We start from the raw sequence: 12,939 nt of genomic DNA, 5'->3' as shown, positions 1-12,939 counted from the left end.
CAAATAACCAGCAGTTTAAAATCAGACCTTGTGCAACAAGCCGAAACAGTGATCCTGGTTCTGTGACTGACTGAAGGCAATTGTCCACGGTGACGTACAGTAAGGAGGCACAGCCTGTGGTACATCCCATAAGCCAGCTATTTCTACATGAAATTCAGTTCAGGTGCATTCCTTTTAACTTCCAGGTCAAAGTAACTAGCCACAAACCCTTTGACTAATCTTTATCATGATTTTCCAGCTGTCTCAGCACGTCACTGTTGTGACTAACACTCCGGGTAGGAACGCGTGGACTCTGACAAGAACAGGAAGTGTGGGCCTTGCTTACAAACATGACTCAGGGCACAACACCAATTTCAGCTCTGAAATAAACTCATAAAAAAGTTCTTTCCTACAATCCTGGGCCTGCAAATCCTGAAATATTTTCTGGAAAAGAGATACCAAGTTACACTCCTCCAGTTTCTACAGCACGCAGCCAAAAGCTTCTGCTGAATGCTGAACAAACCCATTAGGAATCTAACCCCGCAAATCGATGAAAGATGCCACAAGAGGAAGCTAATCTCTTCCTCCTTCCTAGAAGGAACAGATGGCCCAGAGGGAAGGCAGTATTGTAATAATCTCCAAGTTATAATCTGCTCTAGCAGTGTTCTCTTAAGAGATAGTATGACCTCTACCAGTTCACATCCTAATATCCAACTTAAGGCTTTCACCGATTGCCTGCTGGGGAGAGGCCTCAATGTACATATCCAAACATGCCCTCCAAGCCACACTAGCAAGCATGCAGCTGTTCTATCAGGTCTCATCAAATTCACATACTTGCAAATCATACATTATTTTTCACCTAAAACCCCTACAGTACTAATGAACTCCAGTTTTCTTAAATCAGTTTTTTTTTTTTTTTCCCAACATGCAACAGAGATCCTAGGGTGCCATTGCTCAAGATCACGTTAGTTTGGAAGAGAAACACATGCACTAAAATTGCTCAAAGAGTGATAAAGAACGGGCCCTCTATCTGGCATTTCAAACTCACAAAACAGGACTGTTCAGCAGAGCCTTGAAAACTTCTGGCATCACTTTGTGTGGGAAACATTGTGGTCAATGTCACAGACTGTAATTTTTAAGTAACCAGCCTCAAAAAAGTCGCGTGAATGAGTGTGATGAAATGCATCAGTTGTGCATTTACAATAGACCACTCCTTTAAGACAATGGGAGTGTACATTAGTCTAACATACACCATCCAATTCAGTCATTAATTTCAAGCCAGCTCTTTTAGAGTATTTGTTTCTGAATTATTACTTGGGGAAAAAAAAAAAAAAAAAAAAAAAAAAAGAAAGATTCTTTACTCAGAAAATAAAAATGTAGACTATTCTAAGTGGGAAAGGATAAAAGTAAAAAGGCAAAATATATCTGCAAACTTCTAAAGCAGGAAAACAAAATTACTGTATCATGACCGGATTTCTTTAAAGAGCAGTGAAATATAGCTAAATGCAAATAGGTATGCACAATCAGGAAAATAGACATATACACTCAAGCATGGACATACCTAATATCACATCCTCCTGCTTTGCCAACAGAATGGAAAAAAAAAAAAAAAAAAAAAAAAAAAAGAACTAAACCTGATATAATACATTAGCAAGAAGTCTCACACTTACCTGAAGCTTAGGCAGCTATTTGTGGAGTTTCAACTTTCAGCTACTTTTAGTTACGATGTCAAATTTAAAGACTTTTACCACAAAACTATCTGTTGCTTCAGAATTGTTTGGCTAGCTTTCTGGGTGAACATAACCAGGTTCAAGAGATGTGGTGTTTTGTATCAGACCAGCTGACTTTAAAGTATTCCACATGCTAAGGATTTAAGGGAAAAATCAGGCTACTGAAGACAGGTTTACAGATTGCTTGGAAGCATCAGTGTAAGAAAAATTAGGTTGAGACAAACTAGTGTGTAGGGAAGGACACCCCTTGCAATCTGCAGACAGGTATTTTACAACCCCCAGCACACATAGCTTCGCAAAGAATGATAAGCCTGAGCTTTAAGAAGTGCTAATATTATAAAAGTGATTTGGTAAAGCCTTTCATTCTCAAACAGTTGGTCTCTTGACAACGTGTCTCTGAAGCTCCTAAGCACACATATAATAAAAACCTCATCAAGAACAGATCCCAGCAAAGGGACAGATATGTGGTTGGAAGCTGTGAAAGTTCACACTTCAGAAAAAAAAAACAAGCTAACGAACTGCTGAGCCCTGTTAATTGTTTCTTTAAAAAAAACACCACAACCAACAAACCAAAACACAAGCTGTAAATAGATTCTAAAAATTGGACTGATCTGTTTAAAGCAGGTTTTATAACCTGTCATAGATCTTTTAAATAAAAGTATTTTGATTACAATTTTCTTGTTTCTAAAGCATCTGAAATCTGGATAGATAATACTAAAATTACAAGCACACTCATGCTCTTAAAAAAAGTCACAAAGAAATAGTTCTGTCAATTTTCTTGTCCATAGACTACACTCCACATGCAAACTTCTGATAGACTTGCACAGAAACACGTACACAGCCAAGACTAAGCTATTATATTAATAAGTTTCTTTTTTTAAAAAAAATTATGAAATCCACCTGGCGCTTGAACCAGAGCCTAACAGAAGGCAGCGCATGCGCGTGAGCGGGACGAGCAGAGCCAGCAATGCCCTTCCAACACCCTGTCAAGTACACGGGCTCTCCACAGCAACAGGCAGCTTGCATCACATGTATTTTTAAAAGAGCTGTATGCCTTACAAGAATACCGTGTCTTCTGAAAGACGCCAACTGAGACGATCTTGTTTTCATGAGGCAGAAGAAAGCAGTAGGACAGCAAGCAACAAAGCCTTTTTTTTCCCCCCCTTTGAGGAGAGGTGTGAGAAGATGCACATTGAATTCCTTAAACATAATTTACGTTTTATTGTTCCTACAGCACAGCTACATTAGAGTCAAGCTCACGCATGAAGCGTCCTACAAGGACAACTTCAGACCACCAAGCTCTGCTCCTGTGCTGGGAGCACAAAGAAGGATGCAGCCAAATGGGCGCTGAATCACATTTCCTCCAGGGGCTAAGGAACCTTTCCAACTGTTCTGGGGGCTTTCATTCAGTCCTTTAACAGCAGAGATGGACAAGTTAGCAATGGATCACTTCACAGATTTCGCTAGCTCTGGAAGTCAAATTAAAGAACTGAGCTGACAGAAAAGTTTGGCTTTTTTTCAGAATCAACTGAAGAGATTGTATCTCTTGCAATTTTAAGGTGCCCGTGTTGAGACAAATTTAAAGGAGCAGTTCAAAGAAAACGCTTAGCCTCTGCTTTCTTAAATATCACTGTGATGAGTCAAAGTACGTATCTTAGTATATCTGCTTTTTTTTTTTTTTTTAAAAAAAAAAAAAAAAATTTTCTCCAGCAGTTATTTAGGCCTAGCAGTACAAGGAATGAATAGGACTCCATTCCCAAAATCCTGGAATTTGCCCTTAACTAAAACCATGAAGAGAACTGCAGCCAAATTCACTGATGCACATAGCCAGCTTCAGAGTTCCTCAGAGTCCCAAGTTTTACAGCCACCAAACAAATCAATCTCTTTCTTTTACTGGCTGTGCATAAAACATAACATTTGCTTCAAGAAGAGCTTGTCTAGAAGTCTTTTGAATACAAAACAGGAAAAGGCACTGGTGGTGCTAGGGAAATGACACAATAATATATTTTTTTAAAGCGTGCTGACCCGTTAGAGCTAAAACACCCATCCCTGGCTGTATACTCTATTAATCCAAAAGAAAGAAAGAAAAAAATGCAGTCTTTGGCAATCTAGGGCTCCTAATCATTAAGTCTAACACAGAGCAGCAGAACAATAAAAAGAGCAATTGCATTGTAAATTTATGTACCATGCACAGGTTATGGAATGTAGTGCAACAGGGCACTGTGCAGTGATAAAACTGCATTCCTTACAAAGTTAACAGCTTTAAGCTCATGATTTGTACATGTGGGCAATACTGAATGACCTTCATGCTTTCCAACACTCACAAGAAGGCAGATTTATTTGCAGTCACAAGTCAGCTGTTTTGTTTTTGGGGATAAACATATAGTTGGAAGAACAAAGGTTTAAACTTAGCATTAAGCAGCAAATGCAGATGCCAGTGCATCAGATTTAAAAGGTGAATTTGAAGCCCATATTCCAAAAAGCAGAGTAACATTAGCATCTCTGTAAACCCTGACAGAACGGTTGTTTGATGCTTTTTTTTTTGGGGGGGTTGGGGGGGGAGGGAGGGGGAAGGAGTGAGAGATTTTCGTATCTCAGTTCCATTATACAACAGTAGCCTCTCTAACATTTGCCTTAAAATGTAAGAAGTCCTGTTTCACCATAAGACACACAGTGTTCACAATGCATAAAGTTGCACTGCTCTTAGTTCAGGGGACATAATACAAGACTAAGTGTTTTCTGACAAAGAAAATCCATCAGACTATTTTACGCAAGCACTGCCTGTCTCATAGTCTCAATTTTCTTAGAAATGAAATTTTTTTTTGCAGAAGGTGGTCACTGAACCGGACTGCAGTATCCTAAGAACACTATTATTAAAACAGCTAGCAGCTGTTCATTGCACCAAAACCAACCCCAGTAGACAGTCAACAGTAAAATGTGGCTTTTTTGTTTAACAAACCAAGGTGATAACCTTAGATTATCTAAAACTTCCACATCATAGCTGTTATACTGCTGAAAATGAAGTCCTAATATAGATTAAAGGGAAGTAAAGAGACAACATTAAGCAGAGCTATTTCTGGATATGCAGGGACATAAGGGAACAGCACAGGAATCATTATATTTCCTGCATATCCAGAAATAAGACAGTTATGAAGGCTACAGCTCCTGACGTTCCAAAAACAAATGGCAAAGAAAATCTTATTTACAAGCATTTGCTTCTGGGTTTCGATTTCCCAGAGTTGCAGTAAGGAATTTAATTGTTACTTCACAACCTGAAGTGCCCTCTTCTCAGGTACCTATACAAAAAAAAACACAAACACCACACCACAACTGCTAAACAGGATGACACAGTTAAATACTGAACACAGAGCAGGTCTGAGTACAAAGTTACCAAGGGAAGCACACAAGGCTTTGAGACAATCTATAACACTATACAGGTCTTTATAAAAGGTTAATGGTTTGCTAGCTAAGTGCCAAGGTTCACAAAATGGGTATTTTTTTTTTGTTTCTTTTTTTACATGAGATTTGAACTTTGAGCATTTTTCCTCACAGCACTAGTTCAACAGTAATCAGACAGGCTCAGGGTACTTTCCTTAGAAGTGTTTTCAAGCACTTTGTTAATAAAATAAGAGACCAAAACAAAGCCTAAATTAGGCTCAGCCCTTTAGATATATGCTTCAGCTTGCTGCTCCTGGGTCAGGCAGCATGACAGCAGTCTGAGTATAGTACTTGGATGACTAACACCAAAACGGGTTGAAAGCAGCAGCAATCATGACAGAGACAATAAAGACCCCAGCAATTGAGCACCACAGCTCCAATGAAAGAAAAATGATTAAAAATAGCTTCAAAAATGCAGAGAAAACACAGCTATGATGCTAAAAGACACTTTCTTAAAGGTCACTTTTCAGTAAAGGGATTATGTGTGGTACTAACAACACACATATAAATACAGCATATGGCATAAGCAAATGTTAGGATAAGATTTTAGATACATTTAAGAATGGAACCTCAAGGCAAACAGGATAAAAGTGCCATGATAAAAACACAGACAAGTTAAGGAAGGCGTGTGTGGTGTTAAGAAAGTGATCAATTTAAAAACAGCAACAAAAAAGCAAAACAACACCTCCTGCAGTGAAAGGCACAAAGGTACCCCGAGTTATAAGAACATAATCTTTGGCAATTTTAATATAAGCCGCTGTCTTTATCAGCGTACTTCAAACAGAAAATTCCTCTGAAGCTCATCACGTATGAGGAGACCAAGGTAGAGAAATAATAGGATAAGAAGGCAGGAACATAGTGCGTGTCCAACAGGGAGGCACTGGTGGGTGCTTCAGGACAGCTCTCCCACTCGCCTGCTGCACAGATAAGGGGACACAGGGAATAGGTACAAGTATCTTCTTTCCCTACAGCAGGTCTCTCACCAAAATTTACAGGGAGGAACATAGGAATGGGTGTTTAGGGTTTGTTTCTGTGATGCACAAAAACCCATCAGGCAGATTAGGTGCATGTGTGTGTGAGGACTGTGAGACCGGCGTGCACCTCAGCTGCACCACAGCAGCTTCAGGTGGAGGAAAGGGGCACGCAGGTCAGGGCAAAGGAGATTACAAAGGCTAGGACATGGCGCAGCGGGTGCTAAAAGGCAGCGAGCGATGAAAACCAGGTGTCGAGAAATGAGCGTAAGCGGCACCAAGATGTATGTTGGCCAAGGGCTCTGCGGGGACCCGGTGCAGGGCACGGGCTGAGGGCAGAGCAGCCGGGATGGCGGAGGGAAGGTGCCGGGCACAGGTAGAGGAGAGCAGGGCAGGGCAGGGCAGGGCAGGTGAGGCGAGGTGGCCTCGGGGCCCGGTACCTGGGCGTCTTGGCAGCGGCGCTCTCGCGGCGGTCCAGCACGCCGGGCACGCAGTTGGTGAGCTCGGTCCAGTCGGCGTGCAGCCCGCAGCTCCAGCCCGTGGAGAAGCGGGAGAAGAGCCAGGTCTCCCTGCGGTTGGGGCGGTAGCAGGTGCACTTCTTCTGGCCGGGCCGGCAGTCGCAGGGCACCTCCAGGCGCACGTTCTGCACCAGGTGGCGGCCGAAGGTGGTGCCGCCCGTCTTCTGGATGTGCAGGAAGACGATCACGTCCTCGCCCTTCATGTCGAAGGCGAGCTCCCGCTCCAGCTCCCGCACGGGGAAGTAGTACTTCTTCACGTAGTGCGGGTCCGGCGTGGGGAACAGGTCCGGCTCCTCCGCGTAGGAGCGGCCGCTGGGCGACCCCAGGCTCAGCCCCGGCCCCACGTACTGGTACAGGATGAGCATGAAGCACACCGACACGGCCACGATCACCAAGAACTTGCTGGTCCTCTCAACCATGGTCCTCCCCGCACGCTTCATGTGTCACCATCTCCCAGGGCTGCCGGCGCTCAGCAGACGGCGGCGGTGCCGGGGGGGCGGGCGGCGGAGCCGGGCGCCTGTGCCAGCCGCCTCCCCCCTGCGCCCCGCAGCGGAGCCTCCCCGGGGGCGGCCGGCCGCTCCCCGCCTCTCCTCTCCTGGGCTCGGCTCCTCACCGTCCCCGCCCGCCCCGGCAGCGGGGCAGGGGCAGCCCGCAGCCCGCAGCCAGCCGCTGCGCAGGGGCCGCGGCAGAGCGGCGAACTCGGGCGGAGGGGCGGGAGGGGGCGGAGAGGGACCGGAGCGCAGAACCAGCCCCCTCCCCGCCCCCCGCCTCAGGAAGCCAGCCCCATCCCGCCGCTGCGCCCCGGCCCCGGCGGCCCCGGCGCGGCAGAGCCCGCCCGAGCCCGAGCCCGAGCCCGCCCCCGCTGCCGGCTGCGCTGGGGCCCGGCCCGGCCCGGCTCGGCTCGGCCGGCAGCGATCGCTTCCTGCCCGCGCCCGGCATGCACAGCGCCCGCCGCCGCCCGCGGCTCCGCCCGCGCCCGCCCGGCCCCCGCTCCCCTCACGGCTCCCCTCACGGGGTCGGTGCGGAGAAGTTTGTCAGCGCGGTGCCCCGGGCTGAGCGGCCGGGCGGCCTCGCACCCCGCGGGGACGCTGCCACGGGGCTCGCTCGCAGTGCGATTAAGCAAAGCGCTGCCCGGCAGCTGCCAGGTGCAGCCCTTGCTTGCGGCATTGCCCTGCGTGAGGGGGGAGTGAGGTGACAGCCACCACCTAGGCAGGAGTCCGTGTAGAGTTAATAACAGGAGCAAGTGCTAACTTCTAGCAAAATCTCCAGCTAAAATGCTGCATCCCCCCTACCTGCTTCTGTAGGTGACAGTTGTTTCCAGTACTCTAAGATAGAAGTTCTGCCTCGATTTTTAGCACCCACCCTTAAAAAAATCCCAGCAGATAACGCTTTTTAATTCAAGTTGTGTTTTGCAAGGAGTGTAAGACAGCGTGTGTGTAGATGAGCCATTGTTAAGCACTGTGTCAGATTTTAAGGGCTTAGGAGGAAATGAGATCCCAGATTTTCATTTGAACACCGTGACTGATAAATCTGCTAGATTTTGAGATGGCTGCATTACTCACGAGTTGTGGAGCCCCAGTGAGTTATGCAGTTCTTCCCAAACAAGTAACGATAAAATGTTTATAGCACCCAAAAGCATCATATATTGTGCTCATACCATTTTTTTGTTTGATATTTCCCTCTTAAAAGTCTGCTTCTGATTCGCTTCTTTTCATGTAGGCTACTAACTCCAGAAACAATGATGTCATTCTTATACACAAAGTTCAGCAACATCCAGCAGCCTAGTATGAACTCAGTTTAAAGGCTTGAAATTTATATTTTGATTTGGGAAATACAGGCATATATATATGTGAGATTTGTATACATTTGGGCTATACACCGCAGTACAAAAAAGCAGTCCAGATTTTAGTATTGCAATGTATTTGCCTATGGTTGTAAACAGACAAATACTTAGAAATGTCCAATATGGGCTATAAAAGATAAATGTACCACAATGGAAAATACAGAGACACAGTTTTCTTTGCTGCAGCACCTTCCACCCAGCAGTGTGGAACAGCCAACACAGTGGAAGTGGTGGGAAGGCATGCGTCTTTCTGATAAGCGCCCACACACAAGAAGTACAAGGCATCCTGCCTAGGAGATGCTGCTAAACCAAAGCTCTGGGACCAACGCTTTCATTTTTACCAAAATGCTGTGGAATCCTCCCTTGCTAATTCTGCGTGGCAGAAATGCTGGTATTTCAAAGCTGCTTACTGGTATGACTCGCCTAAGATGATCACTTAAGCAAATACTTAAATCAATCCTTATTTTTACTTAAGGTAAAATTCCACTGAAAACAGTGACAAAGTAGTTCTTTGCTACACAGGGAATTATACATCAAGTGCTGCATCCATGCTAATTTAGACCAGAATTTTTCTTAAAAATGGGAAGATCCGAGCAGAGTTAAAATAGCAAGATTTACTCTTCCTCTAGCCCTTCCACTTCAAACGGGGGAAAGAGATGGGAAATCAAAATAATAAAGTCATGTTGTTACTGTCACCTCTGCCTGCTTATTCTCTGAATTTAACTAGACCATGCGTTTAGCCATTACTGCTCATCACAAGATCAATCTTTCTCTCGTAGGCCAGACCTCACCAGGCTTTCCTGTGTCTCATCTGGGATTCATCATGGTAAGTCTGACTAGCTCCAGGAGCAGACCTCTGTTTCCTGTGAGGCAGTGAGAGTGACAATCTGCAATCACTGAGACACCTAAAAACTAAATGTTTATGTAGAATGAAAGTGTTTTGGAGGGGAAAAAAAAAAAAAAGTTTGTATTGTTATCTCTAAACCATGAGCAGGGGAGACACATTTCAGATTTCATCTCTCTGCATCCTTCTAGGCAAACGCAAACAGAAATCCCCCCTTAGCCCACTGAAAAAGTTCTTCGACCTTTTGGTGTCTGTCTGATCCTTTGCACTGTAGGTTGGACAAATAAGTTTTGCAGTCCATTCCTGTCATAAATCCTGCCCCCATCTGTTTAATGGCTTAACTTTCAGTCATTCAACTGTACGCTGGGATCCACTGCGTCTCTTCCCTGTTTGTACAGCCCCTGTTAAGTCACATGGAAATTCTCTTACTGCAGCCTGCCAAACGTCCCTTGTTCCTCAAGCAAGCCTCAGATAGTGATGCTCCATCTCAGAATTCATAAAATTTTATGTCACCTTCATGGCCAGCACAAAGGTTATATTAGACACACATTTAACACTCACAAGCCATCTGTTTAAAAATCGTGCAAAAGCCTGAGGTAACCCTGGCATCGACAACTGAAGGTCATGTCCCATTTCAATCTGAACTGATGCAAGTTGGATTTTGGAGTGGCTGGAAAAGTAAATCACATCTTAAGTGCTTGGAGATTAAACCTCAGCATGGACTCCATGTGTTTTACCTTGTTTTTCAGCATGGCTTCCTTTATTCTGTGCTTAACGCTAGACAGAAGACCAGTTTTAGCAATGTCTCAAATTACTCATTTACACTAACGTAAAACTGAGATATCTAGCAAATTTCCATTCCCGATCTGTCAGAAAGAGCAGAATCTCTCCTAATACAAGCAAATTCAAAGACTGTGTCTGGCTTTTTCAGAGGAGTCCAACTGATACAGGACTATAAATTCCACTGATTCTCAGTGATTTTCACATTTCCGAGTCCCTTCAGGTACATTGGAAAGGTCTATTGTTTTTGTACATTTCCTCACAATAGTCCGGATCTGTGGAGGTATTAACTTTCAACTTACACTTTAGAAGAAGTCAAACTGAAGTCAGGCTTATGCTAGTTATGTCACCTAAAGTTGGTCTATATTCAACCATTTTCCCAGTCAAAAGCAACCTAGACAGCTAAGCTGCCACTCATGACTTATTCATGGTAAGATTCTGCTAGGAGTGAGATACAAAGATTAGAGATCTTCTTACAGATAACAACACAAAATATACACAAGTTTTGCATAGCAGTTGAAAAGTGTTTTATTGCTTGCTGCTGTCCACTGGATGCCCGAATCTTTAGCTTCAGATCTAATGTAATATTTTGCTTTATATCCCATGGGGGCTATGCTTTCCCTGCAAGGAAGCTGTTAAGTAGTAATTTTGGTTTGACTTGGAGCAAGGAGAGCCAATGCAAAGCCTTACAGCAAGGCTTACAGCAAGGTGCAGTACCGTGTATTCACCTGGGAGTCCTGAAGGCCTTGCTCTGGGTCCCAGCACGGCAGCCTGTCCCCTCCTGCTCTTTCCAAGTAATTGCAGAATGCAGGGACTGAGCCTTCAGACAGCTTAGCCTGCATCCACACTGTTACTGGCAGTGAGAGCAAGCCATATCTGTGCTTAGCACTTAGACCTGTAGGATGGGACAGGTCTGCTCTGGGGTAAATTACTAATGCATACCTGAGCTTGAGGTTTATGTGTTTGCAGCTAGAAATCAGATGAAGAGCAACATCTGAATTAATAATGAAGTGAAGACAAACCTAGATATAGTGAGAGTGGACAGCTTATTACACAAAACCACCCATGAGAAAACAGGAGTAGGAAATGTGTAAACCACATACCGCTTCTGCCACCAAAACCTCAATGAAGTACTTATCTCAGAGCCTAATAAATAAATACTAGCTTTATTAGGCAGGGCGAGTCTAAAGGCTTCTTGCCACTGAAGTTCCTGTAGTTTACTGCAAACTAGTATAACACAGCTAACCAAAGCAGAAATAATCCTCTTAAACACTTGCAAATCCTAAAAAATACCTCAGTAAAAGCACCTAAATAGTTCTACTACTAAATATTATGGAAAAAAAAAGAGTATATTAATTTTGTTTCCTGAGGAAAAGCTCCCTGTTCCCCCAAGTAGGTTAAAGCAAATCATTTACCTTGTTCATTCCAATCTGGATTACTTTTCCCCTGCTCCTTTGGCTGATTAGGAAAAGTGGGCATACCATTCTCTCATTTGCCTTGGGGATATGCTTGTAACACAAACCAAGTGAATAGTGAGGAGTCACAGGATTTAGCAGTTGGCCTGTAATACCAATACTTAGACCTATAGCAAAGTGTAGAACAGGGTTTCATAAAGTGTAGAAAAGGGGTTCATAAACTTATTTTCCTCATCCACTGCTGTTAGCAGCATCAGAAGTCGTTCCCAGCCATACATATTTGCAGTGGCAGTGCTCACGCACCATTTTCCTGTGATGTTTGCACTCCTAGTCATAAACCCATAACATACTGGAAGCACTGGTGAAAAGGATGTATAGCTTGGGTGCTAGCACCACAGGTTAGCCAGTGCACCACCGAGCTCTTACAGCCAGTGATCACTGCTCCTGGAGTGCAGCGCTGTTCCGTTTCAGTCAGGGAGCAGATACTGAATGATGCCAAACTCTACCAGACCAGGCAAATCTCGTTTTGATTCCAGGCTCTTGCACTACTTCTGTAGGGCCACTGGAAAGGTTTCCTGTTTGCAAGAGACCAAAGACAGTCTCAGAAACATCGGCAGAAATTTGAATACTGAAGCCCCTAGTGGCTAACCTAAATGCAGGGAAGTCTAACTTCAGCAGTGACAGAGATCAAATCTGCATTTTAGAACTGGGACTGCAGCTGAAGCGTATATAGTTTCTAGGGTATTAATCCATCGAAGGGAGGAGTTTGTTGACTCATAAAGAAGGCACAAGATGTCAGCTGCTCCTTATTCAAACTCTTTTTTTTCCTACTTGCATCACAACAGCTGCAAGATGATGAGGTCTGGGATGGACGGAAACGATAAGCTTATTTGTTGGTGGCATATTATTAGCATTATTACCCATTTGTATACGGGGATTAAATAAATGTAAGGGGAGGTTGATTTCTACAAGATTTAACTTCCCCCAGACTCTCTCTAATACAGCAGCTGTCCACTGTGACATGCCTGTTAGCAGAGAGAAAGTATAACCATTTCAGCCTTGCACTGTGAAACCCTCAAAGCACGAATGGGACACAAACTTTTGATTTCTGGTACGGGTATTAATCTCACATATCTAGAAAGACTAAGAAGGTGGTCCCTCATCGTGGAAGGAAGTCAGTGCAGCCAGCAAAATTTCTGCATGTTGACTAACTACAGACAGAGCAGGTGTCTAGACGGTCAGAAAATGGTGCTGGAGTTAGTTCTGTATGAATGGCTTAAGAGCCTTCTGCAGTGAACCGAAGCTTAAGATCGGCTCTTGGCCAAGCTTACTGGCATGCAGATTTTTATTTTTTATTTTTTTTTTTCTGTGTGGCGTAACAACCTAAAGATTATTGGAAATACTTTTTTCCCCTCTCTTCA

The 12,939-nt window shown here is 44.2% G+C and overlaps 1 protein-coding gene across 1 annotated transcript in view; it reads right to left on the bottom strand.

Moving 5' to 3' along the window:
* Nucleotides 1-7,183, bottom strand: part of HS6ST1 (heparan sulfate 6-O-sulfotransferase 1) — a 182,605-nt gene extending 175,422 nt beyond the window's left edge. The window contains exon 1 of the mRNA XM_032193119.1: nt 6,559-7,183. Coding sequence (XP_032049010.1) covers nt 6,559-7,076 — 518 coding nt within the window. The 5' untranslated portion in view covers nt 7,077-7,183. The remainder of the gene's footprint in view (nt 1-6,558) is intronic.
* Between the last annotated feature and the right edge of the window lie 5,756 nt (nt 7,184-12,939).

The sequence above is a fragment of the Aythya fuligula genome, chromosome 9, assembly GCF_009819795.1.
Source record: "Aythya fuligula isolate bAytFul2 chromosome 9, bAytFul2.pri, whole genome shotgun sequence".
In the NCBI taxonomy this organism is placed as follows: domain Eukaryota; kingdom Metazoa; phylum Chordata; class Aves; order Anseriformes; family Anatidae; genus Aythya; species Aythya fuligula.
This window is presented reverse-complemented; position numbering and strand designations above follow the sequence as displayed.